General features: G+C 41.9%; 1 protein-coding gene across 8 annotated transcripts in view; it reads left to right on the forward strand.

Annotated features, from left to right (window-relative positions):
• LOC310879880 (uncharacterized protein) overlaps positions 1 to 19,610 on the forward strand; it is a 59,007-nt gene that overhangs the window by 2,186 nt on the left and 37,211 nt on the right. For all 8 annotated transcript variants that reach the window (XM_083794861.1, XM_083794859.1, XM_083794858.1 and 5 more), the window contains exon 2: positions 18,570 to 18,737. In XM_083794861.1, the coding sequence (XP_083650987.1) occupies positions 18,570 to 18,737 (168 nt within the window). The remainder of the gene's footprint in view (positions 1 to 18,569; positions 18,738 to 19,610) is intronic.

A 19,610-nucleotide genomic window follows, 5' to 3' on the forward strand; every position in this document is an offset into this window, starting at 1 on the left:
CCACCCTTGTGGCAAATGCTGCAGCATGTTCAAGGCCAGCACGAACATGGAGCCATTTAAAGAGTGTGACATGACTACAACTTCTGTTGTCTGCAAGTTGGGCCAATCGGCAACCCTAAATGTCAAGTTAAAAAGCATGAAAAATGTTCAAAACTTCTGAATTTACTTTCCTGCATTATTGGCTGGCCAACTATATTAGACATTTTCACCCTAAATAGGGTGGTGTTAGCATGCTCTGACCAGCTCACCCTGCTAGCATGGGCCTTAGATTTTTATTTTTCCTTCACTGATGTCTTTCAGTCATTTCCTTTTTCCTTCAGGGGGGCCAGCTGAGTCTGGTTAGGTCAGTGAGCTTGCTTCCTACCTGGTTTGTAGCTCTGATAATTTTGGAGGCAGACTGGATATGAATCCCTTTCTTCAGAGTTCTGAGTAGAAAATTACCGAAAGGATAAAAATAAAGAAAAAAATAACTGAAAATCATATTCCCCAAGGAAAATGAATTAATGATGTTTCAAAGTCTCTTAGGCTCTGAAAGGAGGCACAAGGGGTGCTTTGTGGCAGTAATTCCACAAACTGCTCTAGGACGTCCACTCAAGAGAGAAAGGTTTGGCTCAATCATAGTTCTGCAGCAGGTTTTAAGTTGTAAAGCTGAAGGGCTGTGACAGGTTTGAATTCTTCGCTTGTAATGATGCTCAGAGATTGAAAGATGAAAATGCTCAGTGTGAAGAGATGCTCTCTTTCCTTTAAGTGTAGCAGTCAGCTCTCTAAGTTTGCATTTCCAAACTGCTTCAATTAGAAGCATAGGGCTGATTTCTGATTTTCTTTCATTCCAGTACAGCTTCCAGTGAACTCTGGAATTTAAATTTAACTCTGTTTTAATTCCAGATTTAATCTCCCACCTGAAACCTTGAGTTTTCTGAAGGTAGTATCATTTATAGCTACTTCATGCCTCATCACCAGTAATTAACTTGATCATCTGATGATGAGATACACACTTTCTTTTTAATTGTGATTTCTTTCTAAAATGTTCCTGCTTCAATCACTTAACAGTCCCATTTTTCATTCTTTGGGATCTAAGTGCTCAGTCTGCACTTGTTTAACACTGCAATCCACAGTTATGGACTCTTTGAGGGAATTATGAATCAACAAAACTTCATCTTCATGCACAAGAGACCTGATGTCCCGTAAGATGTCAGGCCTCACTGTAGCATACAGAACATACTGTCAAGATGGCTGCTGTGCTGTTGATAAATAAAATAAAATGACAGCTATTCTTTACAGTAAGAGCTTAAATTGCTCATGTATTTTATCATGATTGCCATGAGTTTCATATCTCTAGTGATAGGGTGTTAGACCCAGTTAAGTCCTTAATCATTTTGTATGATATAGTATTAGTTCAATTAGCAGTAAGACTGTCAGCTGTAATTTGCTGATTGATTTGTAGATTGATTTTTTTCCCCTTCTTTTTTGCCACTTGCTGAAGGCATTTACACATCTAGTTCCTACTTCTGAGCTCTTCAGGTAAGGAGACTTGTCTGTAGACATTGTTTTTAGATTGAGTGGTGTGATAGTTCAGCGTGATAGCACTTTCGTCTCTAATGATACGAGAACTCATTTTCTCCCTTAACTGCAACTATACGTGCAAGTGGGGCAAGACAAATGTCAGTCTGACGTTACAGGGGTGCTACATACTACAGCTGTAGTGCCAAACAAAAAATGCAACATACTCCTTGTTTTCTGGAAAGTTCCAAAGATGTTGGAAAGACTTGATGGAAGTGGTTGGGTCACTGCTTTGTAATGCTTGTTTATCTGCCACTGAGGAGGGAACAGACCACTGTCCTTTACCAGGATTTCCAACTATATGAGATCAGCTAATTAAGCTAGTAATGAACGGGTTTATTTATGAAACTTCCAGAGATTGTGGTGCCTCACAAAGTCCCAAATCTGCACTAAGTAAATATTACCAAAATAGGCAATGCCAGCAGGTACTTTGGTGTAGAGTTCCAGTTTTGACAGGAGCCAGTGCTGCATGCCTTTAAAGGATGGGATAAAAACTTCAGCATTGAGAAGTTGCTTCCCAAAGCTCCTCAGCACTGTCAGAGCTTGTCTTAAGGCCTGCAGCAAATGGGTGATCCTGTCCTTTCCAAAACTCCCAGTCCATCATCCTGGGTGTCAGTCTGATGATGGCTCTTGCTATTTAATTCTGATTATTCTTGTTACCCTTATTGACTGTACTGTCTTTAGTCTTCTGCTTTTGTTCATGGCTGTATTGTGTTCTGGAAAGTCCTGGAGCTGGCTGACACCATGCCTGGAAGTGAGGCCCATTCAGACAGGGCAAGTCCCCTAGCCTGGACGCGTTGACACTGGAACAGCAGTGTACTGCTGTGGCAGCCGAAGGCATAGCTTGTGTTGGGATATAGGCACCTTAAGTGGGTGTAACTGCTGCTGGAGAAACTAATCTGCTCCCTTTACCTTTCCATCTCTACTCTGCTGCTACACAGTTTTACAAAACTAAAAAGGGCTTCCTGCATCCGAGTTGGTACTGACAACTATTTCTTTAAGAATAGGGTAATGCCTAATGGGAATATTTATGGTGATTTGTGACTTGACCAGGGTTTATTTGGGGTTTAAGAAAAAAGGAGGATAAATATGGCTTTATAGATGGTGTGCTTTTGTGCTTTTCACTGTTTGGCCTGGAGACCAAAGGAAGCATGCAGCGCTTCACCTGGTTAGTCCTTGTGCCTCTATACAATTTTCCTCAAAAACATCTGATAGGCAGCCTGGAAAAGGTGCTGTAGTATGGTACTTGGGTGCTAGTGGGGCAGGGGGTGCTGCTGAACCACTATCAGTAACACACAGCAGAGCACTAAATTGTTGTGATATTTCTATTACTACCACATAAGTGATAAATAATGTTGTGACCATTTTTTGTGTTAAACGTTTTATATCTTGGCATTCTTAGCCAGCTAATAAATAATAGTGAGACCAGAAGGATTCATACATGTCTTAGAGATCATCAGACAGTCCTCTGAGGTACTGAGTCAGTGCTTTGACAAGGAGGGAATCTCACTGGGATAATGTTGAAAGCAGAGAGTAGAATAACAATGAGTGTCAGGAGCATTGAGTCTACAGAGGAGTTCAATGCAGAGGGCAACAGTGACAGAGACTGAACTCCAAAAGGCAGAAATAAAAAGGTTAAGTCACACACACAACTTCATACTGTCAGAAGGTGCTGCATAAATCTGCCAAATCTGTCAAAAAAAAATAAAAATAATAAAAAAAATTGTACTAACAATGGTATTTTTAGGCAATATAATTCTCCCCAAAATCACATTAATTCATGAGGTTTTTTTTTTCTTTTTCCTGACACTCAAAATATCTGCTGGAACACCTCTTCTGTTATTCAGTAAGTGCCTGTCAGACAAGGGGAAAGGACTGACAGTCTGAGGCTTCCGTTTCCAAACCTGAAGTATTTCAAGAGCCACCTCTGAAAACTGTGCTCTTTGATCAGAGGCATCCATTTTATTTGATTGGCTATAGTAGTCCAGCAAGTAATTAAGTAAGTAGGTAATATTTCCTATTCAGTTGTTAAAAAGTCTAGACTACACTACAAAAAGATGCATTTTTAAACACATTGTCTCACTCTTTTTTTTTTTAAACTAATATATATTGGTTTTGGTTGTGTAGGTAGAAAGAACAAATAAACCATATGCTGAACCATCTTTTAACCTTGGTACCTACAAACTTGCTTGTTCTGCTTCTGGGCAGTGGTAGCAAAGCTAGAAACTGTAGCATAAAATGGATTCAGATGTTTGTGTTTTTGTTTTTGTTTTTTTTAACCACTTGAGAGACATAAACTACCTTTTAGATTTCTCCAGTGTTATGAGGTCTTTAGACAGTCTACAGGTTTGGATTATTGCAAGAAACTGGAAGGGGTCATTTGGATTGACCTGTGTGAGTAATTTGCTCTTTAATCTTGGTTCGTTTTTAGCTTGGTTTCTGAACCTTTCAAAGTAAGCTGCAAGCCATACCCATTAGTGGAGAAGGGCTTTCTCAAAAGCTAGGCCTAATAAAAGGTTTGTTTGGTGCAGGCTTAACTGGATAATGGTTGTTTGCTCTTTAAAGAATATAGGCTAACATGGATTTTCTCTTGTCTCCTGCAAACTCTGAGTCAGATGAGATAGTATGTTGTTAGCTAAGCAACTTTGGTTTCATACGCATGCAATCACATCTGTGAGTTTTTGAAGAGCCATCTTCAAAACCCCACTCTTTTGCTTATTTCAGAGGTAGACATCAACGTAGTTTCTGCCAAACTTAATTTTCTATGTCAGTCAGAACTTCACAGGTTAAAATAAAATAAAAGCAAGGTAGAGGAGGTTTAGCCATTAAACCTCTCTGTACCAATGCCTCCTTGTCTGACAGAATTACAATCACCTGTCCTCCACTGGGTAATGAGGGCAGACCAACATGCATATACCTGCCACCTGGGTAACAGAGAAACCTGGGCATGCTTCTGTGGTAGTGGAGGGCAGTTACAGGATGGGACACACAAACCACTGTCCAGATGCCCAAGAAATTCAAACAGCATCTTTACATTGACTTTAACAGAAGCTGGATCAGGTCTCCCATGAATTGTAATGAGTAGTTACATTAATCCACTTCTATGTAGCTGTGAAAATCCTGCAGCCCCCTCTCTGGGATGACGATGCAAGGCTAAATCACCATGGATATTCGATTGCATTCTGGCTCATGTAGCCATAAGAGCATTACCAGGCAGCATTTTATCTCAGGCAAGTGCTCTCTACAGCACTCACAACAAATCTCAACTTATTGGAACTCCAGTGATTAAATGTTTTACAGACCCCTGCAACATCAGAAAACTCTGAAATAGGCATGGCTGCTTTCAATATGATCTCATAGGGATCTGATTACCATTTTGGCTCTCCTCTTGCAGTCATTCAAGTGGACCTTCAAGGAAATATAACCCTTTCACTTTCAGACTTCTTTGGTATGCAAAATACTTGCTCAAGGATAAAAATCTTGAGCGCAGAACCTGAAATGCTGGAGCCAAATGGTCAAACTGGTCATATCCGTGCTGGTCTTTAACCGTGATACAGCAAGAAAAGAGGTGAAGTAGCTATGCATCTTGTTTTGGAAAATTTCCGACCCTAAACTGAAACTAAAAGGTCTCTCTACAGCAGAAGGTTGGGGCTAAGCACATTCCTGCTGAATCTATTATGGTAAATGTTTGACATGAGTTCTTATGTTGGCACCAATTATTGATAAAGTTCTGTTTGAAAGGAGTAGCTGACACTACAGTATGTGCCAAGTCCACTCACATCAAGTTGCTTAAAATGTAGTTCCTGCAGATTAACAGCGTGACCAAAGTTTATTCCCCTCCTTTCGGAGCAGGCACATTACAAACGCACATCAAAGAAAATGAGCTCTATTCTGACTTACAGTCTAAGCATGTTCCTGACAAACCACATCTGATGAAGAGTCTTAAAGAAATGGCACAAGCAACACTGCCGGCAGTGAAACAACAAAAGGGCTGGCCCCTTCCACCAGCAAACGGAGGCTGGTTAATCAAAGGATTTTGTACCAGGGAGAGGAACTGTGCACTTTACATTGAAGCAGTGCAGCCGAATAATACATATGCAATGACCTAGCTAGGCAGCATTCTAACAAGTCACATTTAATTACCTATCTTTTCCTCTCGTGATATTCTTCTCAGTTCCACTGCAGTCTGGGAAATCAATAACAAATGTTCATTTTGAATGCCTCTATTCTCTAGCCTTGGACTAATTATGCACATTCCTACTGTCCTTATAAGGACAGGGCAGTTCTTCACTTCAAGCAATGAAACAAAGCTTGCAAAGAAAACCACCCTGAATAGCATTCAAAACAACAGGAACACAACTAACGAAGCAAGTCAATCCGTTCCTATCGTGGTGCACAGCACCTTCAGGTAAGGATGACTGGCTGCCCCATGGGCTGCCAGCACTTTTTGTGGCTGTTAAGGTGCTGAGCACCACTGCTCTTTATTTCATGGCCAGAGCGAGCTGCCGAGTCAATACTCACATGGGAACCAGGAAAGCTTTGTCGTAGTGCTGGCTATTTGCTGTCACGGCTGGCCCAAATAACTTCACTTGCTGCATGTTTTCCTCATCTACAGCACAGGAATAAGCAAGCGTTTCTAAATCCCTCTCGGTGACCTGTGAGTGAAAAACACAACACGTGCACTGTGATTATCAGTGTTGGTGTGGGGGGGTCATCACACCTGAGTGTGTAAAAGTCACAGGTGCAAAACAAATATGCTCTTACATAAAGTGTGCGTGTTCCTCCAAGCCACCATAGTTTGGGCACTGGGGCCTGTGTTTATTGGGCTGGAACAAGATGTAGCTTGTTTGTTTTTCTTACAGGGAACAAAACGTTTATACAAGTTCAGTGAAAAAGGCAAAGATTTTCACATATGCAGGGGGAAAGTAGTAGTTTTTCTTTAAGGGAAAAAGAGCAAACTACAAGTTCCCCAGGTCTTGGCAAATCATGAGGCGTTTTTCATTTTGTAACATCAAAGTCAGCTCCTCTTCTTTGATGTCTTCGCATGCTGTTTAAGGTAAAGCATGAATGAAGAAATGTCAATCTGCAAGGTGTCCATGTAGTTTATGCTGAACACTGAAGAGGACTTGTAGATAAAAGGCAAACACAAGGTTTGATAATGAATGTCCAACAAGGAGGTGTGCATATCTAAAAGGAAACACTCAGCTGGAGAACAGCTCTGCAAACCTCAAAACTCTGCTTAGCCCAAGTTTAAGAGATTAAGAAAAAGTGGATTTTTTATTTTTTTTTTAAAGAGTGGAACCAAGACAGGAATTCTGTAAAAATCCTTGTTGTTTTATAAGAAATGAGGGGTCTTTCAGTGGTTTTACTTAACAATCATAAATGTGCCACCCACTGCTCTTAGTTTGGTAATGTGTAATTTTCAGAAGGTACAGCGTTAACCAGGAAAAACAACTGAGGGGAAAGTACAAAAGAGCACAGTATAGTTTGGAAGTTTATAGTGGTTGCTTTGTGGTGTCTTGTGTCTCAACACTCGCAGCAGTTGCATTAAATAAAGAAAAGTGTCAATAATTTAACTCAGTTCTCCCCTAAGATCCAGAGGTATCATAACCTAGTAGTGATAACTAGTTACCTGGTAGTAGGTAACACAGTGATTGTCACTTGGGGAAGCTAAGCAGTTTGGGGATGAAGGGAGAGATACCTTCTGGACCCAAACCCCATATTTTTCAGTCCCAGAACGTCTCATGATATCACTAGAAACTTAGCTGTAGAAGGCTGTGTTACTGCTGTATTGTGCTGCTACTGGCACTGACTTTGTTTCTAGTTCATTGTTCCTGATGCTGGTGTAAAGGCTGGCTTGCTAAACCACGTGCACTTTGTTGGATTTACTCGCAGAGCAAGTGCACCCTGGAAAAGGAGCACCCGGGGGCTGTGATGGGAGCTGGGGCGCTGTGGCAGTCATCTTCTGTGCCAAGACAGTGCTGAAGGATTTGAGTCTGAAATGGATCAATGTCTTGATATTGCCATCTCTCCACTAGGCTGAGGCTGCAAAATAGTTCTTATTGATTAACAGGGCATAGAAACCCTGCTAGAGGTGCCTGTTGTGTTAGGTGTATCTAGCTAATGGCAAGTTCAGACATAGTCAGGCTCCCTTTGTGTGTGTTAACCTGTATGACACTGAAATGAGTCTTGCCCATTAGGATGAGAAATATTTGTGGGGAAATAGACATGACTGGATATTTGGTGTGTGATGGTTGAGGAATGGCTTTCCACAGGGATCCAGGGAAACAGGAGGGTTTTTTTTGTCTGTTTGTTTTTGACTTTCACCATCAACTTGTGGATCTCATGTACATTAAGAAATACCTTGGAAAATTCAAGGATGGGGAAGCTTCCCTGGGGATAATGTGCAGCTGCACTACACTTTGGAGAGCTCTTGGAAAAATTCCTACTAAAGACCACTGTGCACAGGTGGAGCCTCACTGAGCTCTCTACTCCTGAAGCTCCAGGACCTTGTTTTGGGGTTTGAACAAGTTGTGGGAGCAAGAACGGAAGAATCTTGTGCAGTCGTGAGCACAGGAGCAGAACTAAAATGGTTGTGTTTGGAACAGAAAGATAGAGGTTGGCTTCTTTACTCTTGCATGATGCTCTCCCAAAATTTGCTAATTAAATCTTGTGCTTTCAAGTTTACTTGAAGCCGCACAGAGGAAGAATTTTTTTTTTTTTTTTAATAATCTGACTTGTTAGGAAGAACAGGCTATCCATAACAATAGGAGCAGCTGAAGTAATGTGTCTTGTGCTAAACTGGTACACAACATCTGAGATCTTCATGGACAAGGCCTCTTGTTGCCATTTAAAATTTAGGCTTAATTTGAAGTGCAATGGGATTGGGCAGTTCTAAAAAAAAGAAAACCAAAACATTTTCAAGGACTTCATTGTATTTCTGTTGCTGCGAGGGGATCCCACATACCCTCAAGCTGGCTTTACCTAGCTCTGGTTCTCGTGGCAGGGAAGCTGTTGCAGCGCAGAATTTAACACAGCCTGTAAAGCCCTGAGAATCTGAGCATACTCAGGTCATTGCTGTTGTAAAAACACTCAGCTGTACCCAGGCTGGCTGTACCCAGGATAACTTGGTAGTCTGAACACAGTCATCACACCTCTCATTGGCGTTGTAGGTATTTTCTTTGCTGCAAGCCATGATAAATTGCTGATGTACTGAATCCACTCTTCATCGACACTGTGGCTCCAGCAGATGACTGCATCAACCTTAGTATTGCATTTACAACAGTGAATTTTTAATTTAGATTTTTTTTGTGTGTTTTTTTTAAAAAAATATCCAGTTAATGTAACTCTGGGCTGAAACTGACAGCAGTTTTTCTCAAGTATATTTTCAGTCAAATTAAATCCTACTCTTCTACAGTCTTTAAACTTTGTGGTTGAGCTGTTACAAAGAGACATCCACATTTGCTTTATTTGTCTGGTAGATATCCAAATATTTGCTGGGAAATATAACTTTTGAGAAGAGAGATTAGCTTTCAAGCTCTGAGTCTTTTAAATGTCAGCTCTGTGAAAACTACTGACAGTCAGTAGGTGGAGAGTTAGTATTGTCTGACAAGGATATTCGTGGGGAGCAACTTCAAAATGCAACACAGAAGAAAAGAATTTCAGGACTCTCAAAAGACTTTGGAAGCAAGAAAGTTTTACCCCTCAGCACTTGTGCGGAAGGAACTGTGTTTGTTCTAGGAGGCTTAATCACCTCGTTTTGTTATGATCCTTTCTCAGTTCAGCTTCTCCAGACAGAGGGATTGAAATAGGACTGGCAGGGAAAGGGTGATCTTGGCATTTGTATCTTGAAAAGACAGAAGAACCACTAGATTAATTTGTTCAAGCTGTATTCTCTGTCTGTCTCTCTCAGGCTGTGGGACTGCAGTACTCTTCAACGGGGCACCACACTGCATCAGCTTCCAGTAGTGATGATGATGGTTTTTTGTATCATTTATGTTGTAGTTGGGCCTAAAAGCTCTATTCAGCCTCACTCGTGTGAGGACAGATCCATTACAGAATCACTGTCCTGTTGTGCTCCAGCTCTGAAGTTCAGGGCTGCCTTTCGCCCGTACCTTGTCACGGGGAGTCAGGTGTCTCTGTAATGGGGAGAAAGGGGGACTCTCCAAAGGGTCTTTCTTAAATTTTCTGATACATATGAGATGCTGAACACTAGAAAGTATGTGGCATGCAAAGCCTCAACTTTTCCACCCCCCACTGTTTTCCATCAGTTTAATCCCTTTATAGCAATTTTAATTTTTTAGCCTTAAGAGCTTTGATCTGTAGTGTCCCTCCCCCAGAGAATATCTGTTTTTTTTCTGTCCCTCCTCACGTTCTTTTTGTCTGCTTCACACCCTCCTGTCTTTCTGCCTCCTTCCTTGTTTAGCACAGCCTCATGCCTTGCTCCCTGCGTGCTCAAAAACTCCTGTTAGCTGAGTGCCCAAGCACTGTCCCCTTTGCCAGCTCCTTGAGAACCTGCCACAACCTCCAGTGCAGTCAGCTCCCGTGGAGCACTTTGAAGTGAGCCAGCTCCTGCTGTATGTGCTGCACGTTGCCTCCAAATGGTATGCTGCCCTGCTCGCGCTGTAAGGCTCCATGGGTCCACCTCTCCCCCCTATGGTGCTGAAAAATCTGACAGCACTTAACAAGCAATGACTGGTCCCAATAAGACGAGTCTTCAGAGCGTTACATTTACATGCAGAAAGACACAGGGACATTTATGTGTACCAGATGTATACGTAACACCCACCAAAGCAGGTGGATGTTGTAATGCAGATACGGCTTACTGCAATGCCAGAGGAGAGCGCACGTTGTTACTGGAGTAGCACTTCAGGGTCCTAACCCAGGCTGTGCTGTGACTCCTGTTTTACTGGCACTGGACAAATGTCTCATGCCAATCACTGTCATTAAGAGATCACAAGCTAAGCAGACAAGGTAAGTGCAGAGGGCAATGGATATGGGAAGAATTTCCAGGGCCCCACAGCCTGTCAGAGGCAGAGCTGGGACTCCAGCTCAAGACCTCTTAGTACTAAAGGAGCCTCTTAGTCCTTGCTGCTCTTGACCAAAAATTGGCTGGTTTATTTATTTATCCTGTGAGCAGCCTCTGGACCTCTCAATCCTCAGCCCCTTCTGGAAGCAATGGGACCACTAGGAGCCAGGCACCTTAATCTGTTAAAGGCTTTGTGTATTAGTTCTGGAGATCCTTGTCAGAGGGAAAAAAAAATAATAATCTTCAAGAGGGGCTGTTTTGGGGCAGCAGGGAAGGCACAAGGCTCTGGGTTTATATCGTATGGCTTGGTGGACCTGCAAAATTTTGACACCCTTTGCACCACTAAATGGACTGAACCCACTGAATGTCAGGGATTGTGCTACTCCATCTGGGTGCCTGTGTCTGAGCTTACTTCATTGGGATGTAAGTGAAATACAAAATGAACTCCAGAGGGAATCCAAAGATCAGCGAGCTCATTGAGAAGTGTGCTGTGCTGGGCATGGAGCTTCTGGAAGGGGAAATCCTGCCCCTAACCCCCTGCAGTTCAATGAGCTGTCCATACGCATGTGGATAAAGGAGATCCAGTGGACATCAAGGCTGGGATTTTCAAAAAGCTCTTTACAAGGTTTCACACAAAAGATTGTTGAAGAAATTGAGTTGCCATGAGATTGGCAGACAGATTATTTTAATGTCTGAAAACTGGTTAAAAGACAGGAGATAAAGGGCTGGATTTGAAGATTACATCTCTATTGCTGGAGACAGAAATCTGGCCTAGGTGCACCACAGGCCTAATCCAGCATTTCTTACATTCTTGAAGCAGCTGCAATCTTTTCCAGAATAAATTCATACAGGGGCCACGTGAATGTCTTCCATAGCGCCTAGAAGCAACTGGGAGCATTCTGCTCTCTGTGTTCACTCAGGAGTGATTTGCAAATGAGAGGTACCTACATTATGCAGGACCAGGAGGAGTCAGCTGTGGGCCATCTTTGTTAGCCTGATTTAGAAACTTCTGAAGGAAACCACAAGTTCCAGCCTTGTTGGATCTGGATGTTGCAGTCTTGATCTTGGAGCACCTGGCAGCTAATTTACTTGAGGAGAGACAGTTCATTTTCACTCGTTCTGAATTTTGGTTTAAAACTGCATTAGGCTGTGTAGCTTTTTACCCGAGTATTCATTGTATGCCTTACTGAAGAAATAATGGGCAAATGAGCTGTCGGAGACCAAAAGGGATGATTGTAATTTTCAGTTTATTATGAGGAGAAAATACATCTGGCGTGATCAAAGGCAAAAGCTTTGCCCTCCAGAGCAAAAGCAGCCCCTGTGACGAGCAGGCATATTGTGGCACACCTGGAGGTGAGCTGTGGGTCGGACGCCTGAGTCTGATTTTTGAAAATTTCCATTTAGAGGAGGGGAGCGAAAATGAGAGCAGAACCAAGGGAGGGGCAGGAGCTGGAAGGAAATTGAGTAGTGATTAAAACAGACCAAAGGATTCCACCCCCAGCAGGAGCAGCTTTGCTGCTGGGTCTCTCATGCTGCCACAAGTTTTCAAAACCAACGACAACCTTGTCTCACCACAGAAGGAATAAAACAAACTTTAGCTCCTGCTCAGTCTCTCTCTTGGAACATGAATTTCCAGTGTCAGTCAGGCTGGTTTGTTTTGTTTTGTTTTATTTTTTTTTGACAGAAGCAAGAAGATTTTTCCAGCATGTGATGGAAGAGAGGGGGAGTGATGTAGAATCAGCCTCCTTGTAATCTGAGGCACTGGGAACTGTATTTTTTAAGTATGTTTGCCTCCCGAAATGGGAGTCTGGGAGACGAGCAGAGCAGGAACACATGGTTCTGTGATACTCAGGCAGCTGGAACTGTAAGTAAAATGTATTACTTTAAGGAATTGTGAGTCCAAAGTTTGATATCACATGGTATCATGAATAAAGAGGAGAATCCTTCAAAGAACCCAATAGAAGAAGGGGCCATCTGGAGCTGTGACTAGAGGTCTCTGAAATTATAGGAGACAATTAAATAAACAAATTTAAGGTAAATTACGGAAAGTGTATGCTATCATGGAATGTCAGTGAAACAAAGACAAGGATCAGACAGCCTTATTTGTGAGAATCAGAGGTCTTCATGCTCTTGATGTGTTTAACAGTTCTCTGGTAAATTCAAGCAGAGGAGGTGCTCTGTCATCCTGTATGACAAAACCAGGATGATACTACATTTCCTGTGAAAAGAAGATGCATGTGAATGTCATTTAAGTTCCTTCAGGTTCAGCAGAGAAAAAGTTGCAAGAGAGGAGAAGCATGATGGAATTAGAAAATACCTGCTCAGAGCAATGGACTTTGACGAGAATTGTCTTTTGCAGAGGTTTCATTGCTCAGGGTGTGTACAAACCAGGCACCAGCGGTGTGCTCTGGGCTGTGACAGGGTACAAGTGCAGAAGGTGGACAGCTTTCTGTGGGCCTTGGGTCTCACCAAAAAGGTGCTGCCTGGGAACTTGGGGTTAGCAAGATGGAGAGCAGTGCTGCAGGGACTCCATGCTGTATCGGCACATACCTAACTCCGATTTACCCTCCTCTGTTGCTCTGTGGAGGGTCGTTGGCTCAGGGTGGAAAGAGCCCTGGAGCAATCTGAGAAGATTAAAGAGGCTTAAGTAGACCTTGACTTGAAAACAATAGCTAAGCCTGACCACCCACTCCAGGTATTTCTGCAACGAGGAGGAGTGCTGAGAACTAAAAATCTGACAATGATAACAACTGGATTATTGCATAGTGGATACACCACATCCCACAAAGTTGATACTTATGTCTCATCAGTACTAACAGCGGTTCTGGCTCCCTGCACCATTTCTGATTTCCAGTGTCTGAAAGCAGGCTGACAAGAACCAAGCAGGTCAGTACTGGTGCTTTTAACCCTCTGATTGCTTCTCCTTTTATTCTGCAAATGTCATATCAAAGAAAAGGAAACAGATCCAACTCTAGGCTTGGAGACTGGGGGAGGCATTCAGTGAAGGTGTTATAATTTAAGTTCCAGGTTAAGCCACAGAATAAACCTAAAGTGAGGCCAGAGTGTTCAGAAAAAGCTTTAAAAAGTTTCTTTTTTTTTTTCTTTAGATGTGTTGTAACTTGGTATTAGAGATGCTCCTAATTCTTCATGTACAGTGGATGCAGACTTCCAAATCATTCAGCTCTATTCATGCTGAATTATTGCCACATGGAGTGGAAGACAGTGAATAGCTCTCTTACCTTACTCTCCCCTTTTTAAGGTTTCCCATCCTCCTCCCATTGATGTAGGGAACATAACACTAAAGTTTCATCAGATCTAATGAAGTCTTGCCCTTTACAGATCCAAATTCCATTCTTTTTTTCCCCCCTTCTCTCTGAAGCAGTCCTTGGTAAAACAACTAAGCTGTATTAGGTTCTATTTTAAAATGGTCTGCTGCTGACAGCTTCAGCTCTACAAGCAGTTGAAAATGGCTGGCAAACCTTTATACAAACAGCATGCAAAACATCACACAAAGCCTAGGGAAGAAATGGCTTTAGATGTAGGGATTATAAAAGAGTGAATACAATTTTAAGATAAAATACAAGTGATTAAGTTAATGATGGATAATTTTACCAGTTTGAAAACTATAATTAATAGGAATTAATTGTATATTTAGGAGTTTAGCATAGCTCCACTAAAAATGCTACATCAAACATAATGATATTGGAAGCCTATATAATGAAGAAATGATCCAGATGTTCATAAAAGCTTATAAAGCATTAGAAAAAAAGGGGCTGCATGAAGAAGCTCTAATGATAAAAAGATGCCACTTGCTGTTCTGCTCTTCTTTTAAATACATCCTTTCTGAAATAATGATTATCGTTTGTACTTTCATCTTAAGTTAAATAGCATATGGCTTTGGCTGATTAAAGCCCCCTCCTGGTATTAATCAGCATCTTAGTATCATGTTTCTAATGGAGGCAGCAGTTGCCCTGCTGATATTGTAAGCTTTTTAACAACATCTAAGTCTGTGGATCACTGCTGCTGGCAAGAAATAGCTTTGAGCCTCGTATGTACGAGACTATTGCAAAGATGTCACTTACAGGTGCAGTTTATATGAACTTCTACAGCATACTGTGTTTTAAATGTTTGCTGAAACTTGAAGTTTAATAATAACCTTAAATAAATAGTTACCTGTTTTCAAAAGAAAACCAGAGAACTTTTGAGCATGCGAGTGTTTGAGAGAGAGAGGCATCCTGGAACCAGAGATGCCATGCTGCAGGGAGTTGTTTGTGTGCTTTAGAGCAGCTATCAGTCACGAAGTCCACCCGCACGGCACCAGCCCAGACTAAGCCCAGGCAGGCCAGCGGCGTTGCTCACAAGCTGGCCTGGTGGCTGCGGGGCGGCTTCACACAGCAATGGCCTCCTGCGGTGGCTGAGCTCGGTTTTGGGAGTGCTGTAGGTTTGTCACCGCATCACTGAGTGCCGAGGGAGAGCCGCAGCGGTGCCATGGTGGCAGCTCGCACTGACGCCCACCGTGTGGCTGTTCCTTGTTAGCAGTGCGTGCTTGTACAGCGCCGGGCTGGATGGAGCCCGGTCAGACCGACTGCCTTTCGCCATCTCCTTTTCTATGCATGAAGCAATTCTGAATATCTGTTATCTTGTGCGTTGTAGTTAGAATTGAGTTTAGATTTAAGGATACTTTCCCAGAGCTGGTATTTGTGCCTTAGCACCTGGAAATATCATTGGATGTTGCTCCCATTTGCTGTTCGAGGTAGCTACCCTAAGGCTTTGTGGATGCACAAAATCCTACAGTTCTCCACTCCTTTTCTGCCTGGATTGCTGTTTTAGAAAGAGCAACTTGACAAATAAATTCCAGCAAGGCAACATGATCATAACTCTATAGTTGCCACCTTCTTCGTTAGCTCCCATCTTTCTTTTCTCACTTGTAAAAATAATCACAACTGTGTGGTTAATCTCTGCCATTTTGTAAATGGCTGTTATTAACCTAATGTTTTATCCCTCTCCTTCGATCACTGTCCACCACATCCATGTTGATTATTTAACACGGTTCACAAGAGCTTTGGATACTTTAGTTGTTGTGCTTCATTTATCTTGCACATTTTTCCTGTAATATATCCGAATGCTGCTCAGTCCCACAGATTATATTACATTTTGAATCTTTGGCATGCATGTTTCAACTTGAATTATTTCAATTCTAAAAACATGTGCAAAAATTTGACTTTCCTGCATTTTCAATTGTTACAGTAATTTTTAACTGATTTGTAATTTATGTTTCTACCACTCTCCATTTTTTTTAGAATAAACTAATCACCAGGATCTATTTCTTTTTCTGGCTTCCTGGCTGTGTTTTCTAGAAGGGAAAATATCTTTACATCTTTAAAAATATTTGCCTTGTTGATAACCTTTGACCATCTAAGCACTTTAAACTATTTCTCTTTTGAATGATAGGGCATAGGAATCATACTCCTGCTCTGAACACATAGAGTAAATTAGGCAAACCATTTCATTTCTTTTTCTTAGTCAGAATTGCTGGTATTAGGGCCAATTTACTCCTCAGAAGAGCTCCTCTTGGCAGCGTAATATCTTTTTATTTAGTTGTTTGCCATCTGTAACTTGTTTCTGCTCTATTTCTTTATTGGCTATTGATGAGGTCAAGATGGTGATTTGGCAGTTGCTGCCGACCACCTGTTTTTCGGCTCATCGGCCCACATGGTTGCCACATCACGTAGGTACTGCAGAACCTGTCTCCGTCCAGGGGTTTACTCATAATCGATTTCCTTACAAGCCACAGGGAAGTCCTTCTGCCACCGCCCTGTCTCCCTGCCAGCAGCGTGCTTGCGATCCCACAAAGCCGATGTTCCAAAATGACACTTTTCAAAGGCTGTGCAAATTTCCGCCAGCCTTTCCATAAGCAACAAAAGAATCCGCTTCCTGTTTAAAAAGAACCACTGACATTGTGTTTCAGTTAATAACCAACCACACATGCCTTTTGCAAAAAATCCTCTTTGATCAGTACAGTGCCTTCATTTTTCTTCCCCACTAATTTGCCATTACTCAGTTAAAAGAGTAGAACATGGAGTTACCACTGGCCGGGAAGTGAGTGGCAGCTCTTGCACTGTGGAGGGCATCTGTGTTTGAGAACTGGAAAATGGAGCATTTCTCACAGCTTTCTCAAAGAGAATTTTAGCAGTGGCATCACCACCACAGTTCTAGCAACTCTGTGTTTTCTAATAGTGAGAATTAGAGTCTGGAGACAGAAAACATCATTGTCTTACCTTTTGTTTTCCCTTCCCCCTCTTAATGAGAAAGTACTGTTCTCAGTGATTTTTTTAGTGGCATCTACAAACTTACTCATGAAGCATTACCACACTGTGCTAAGTGCTATAAAATCATCAAGGTGCATTTCTTTCAGTGTCATGTCTTTGCTTACAGCACTGCTATTCAGCCACTGAATTTCACATAGAGCTGCTTTACGGAGGAAGCAGAGCTAAAACTCAAGCAGCATGGAAGTTCCTGCCGGATTACTTAGTAGCTTCTTTCTTTGGTGGATACATAGCAATCCATTTGTTTTGCTTGATATCAGGAATAAATTTGAGGAAGTAAATATGCCTAATATTTGAAGAAAGCATATTTGCAGAATATTTCAACTTTCCTCAGTCTTTATTTACTCTGGGGCTACTGACCACATGAACCTCTGAACATGTCAGCTGAAGCCTTCCTCCAGGAGCTCAAATGGCAGAAGAGACTGCACGTTTTCAGTAGTGCAATGGAGTGAGTTTACTTTAAGCTACGCAGTATGCATGCTACTAAGAATCTGCTCCTCAGCTTTCTTTGGATTCCTTATAATTTCTTCAGATTCACAAATGTTCCACTAATAATATACACAATGGTCCTGCCAGTCTTCATGCAGAGTCTGCGTAGCTATAAATTGCATGACATGACAATTATTATGCAATTTGGGGGTTGTGGAAGCCGTAAACATCATAATAATCTGATTTAAATACTCAGTGCTCCAACAAATTAGGCATGATTATAGTGAGTTGAGTTCTGTCTTGAATGCAAATGCAATTTCATCCAACTCTAATAACAACTCCATAAAAGTACACAAAGAGAGTATGTGGCTCATGAAGTATTTTTGAAAATGAAAATGTTGTATATATTAACGAACACAAAATAAAACCTAGGGGGAAATATAAATATAGTTCGTGATGCTTATCTCAGGGATAATGGTTTAGATTTTTTACTTCTGGAACAGCTAGCATTTCAAAAACTAAATATTTGATTCATGCAGTTTGTTTTATTTATATTAAACATTCTCCACGTGTCCAAATTTATCCCTTTGCTGTAGACTTGCATTTCTTGCATTCTACTTGCATCCTTATCTTGTTGGATGAAGCTGCAGTGCTTCACAGGCCTTGCAGGGGCCTCTGCACAACCACCAATGCCACGTACCAGTACCAGGCAGGCGTTCGGTGTGCATACCTGTCTGTGCTTCTCTGGGCTGCTGCTTGTCACCTGGGGTACTACAGTGTGTAGGAACTCTAATTGTGGGCTAGTAACCCCAGATCTAATTCAAAGAAAGAACAAAAAGCCAGTCCATTTGCCAAAAGCTGCCATTTCTAAGACGAGAAAGCAGATGGATGGAGACAGGCAGGGAATAAAGAGAAGCAATGACAGTATTGATCTGTATGACTGTGCACTCCGCTGCATGTTGTATTTACTTGTCTCCTTCACAGTGTGTGAGGGCTATGGGGAGGGTATCTTTACACAGACTGGCTTAGCTTTGTGCTGGGACAGGCAGCTCAAAACTGAGGGTATATGAAGGACAAAATTCCCATTTGGGTTTAGGAGAGAATAGTGACTGTAGGTAGCTAGTAGTGCTTGTCAAGAGATGAGGGAGAAGCACAGATGAAATGTTTTTAACATCCAAATTCTGCTTACTCAGCATTCTCAATTGTTATGTGTTGTGATCTTGCAGATGAATACAGAACCTGTCCTGCAGCACACTGCACTCACCACAGGGCTGTTTGGGAAATGCCAGGAAGAGCTTCGATCTGTGGCTGGCAGCTGAACCCTTGGAGCACAAGACACACAGCACGCATTGTCATCCTGATCGAGGAAGGACATCACAATGAGCACTTTAAAGGTAAAAAAGAAACAGGGGAAAGCCCAGGGTACTACCTTAGAAAGAACAGAGTTGTCAACAGAAATTGGAGTAGCCCCTAAGCTAAGCATTTCTGTCCCATGTATATACACACTCTTGTCACTTTCTTCCCCTTTCACCATCTCCTTTAACATACACTAGCTATGATGGACAAAGCCTAGAGATGTGGCAATGTATTTCCTCTGACCATCTGCAGCCACAACAGCGAGAGGAGTAGTCACCAAGTGCTTCAGAGGTGATACCAATGACATGTGCTAGGTGGTCCGTCAGGGAGTGTTTCAGAACAACCCAGGCACCACTCCACTTCTGAGACATGGTGCATCACTTGTGCTGTGGCCTGTCTGAGCTAGGGAATTGTGTACCATTTTAGCTATTGCACTAAAAGACTGGTGACAACAGAAGCTAAAGTGAGTTAAGTATCAGCCCACTGCATATCTCCTATAAGCAGAAACATTTGCAGTGAGCAGTCAACGGTTTATTGGTTAAGATAAACAACTGAGATAACTACAAATAAGTGGCTTTGCAGCCTTTTCTTCTAGTATGTCTTTTGCAATCAGTATGAATTATTACAGTGGGTTTCAAGAGGTACATAGAAAGTTCAGCTAACAAGCAAATAGATAGAAAAGAAAAGGATAAAGGGAAAGCCAATGTTAATGGCTTTTCCTTACCAAAGACAGCTGGAGTTCATAACTGTATCACTATTAGTCTGCACAGTGTCATTGTCAGTCTGAAGACAAAAAAAATCAATGTGCATTTTCTTTGAAAACAGAAGAATGCAAGAACTAGATTAGGATAGATTAGTTCAAATATCTGGTCTGATGGCAAATAACATTGGGATCAGAGAAATGAAAATGC

The sequence above is a fragment of the Anser anser genome (genome assembly GCF_964211835.1).
Source record: "Anser anser genome assembly, chromosome: 11".
In the NCBI taxonomy this organism is placed as follows: Eukaryota; Metazoa; Chordata; class Aves; order Anseriformes; family Anatidae; genus Anser; species Anser anser.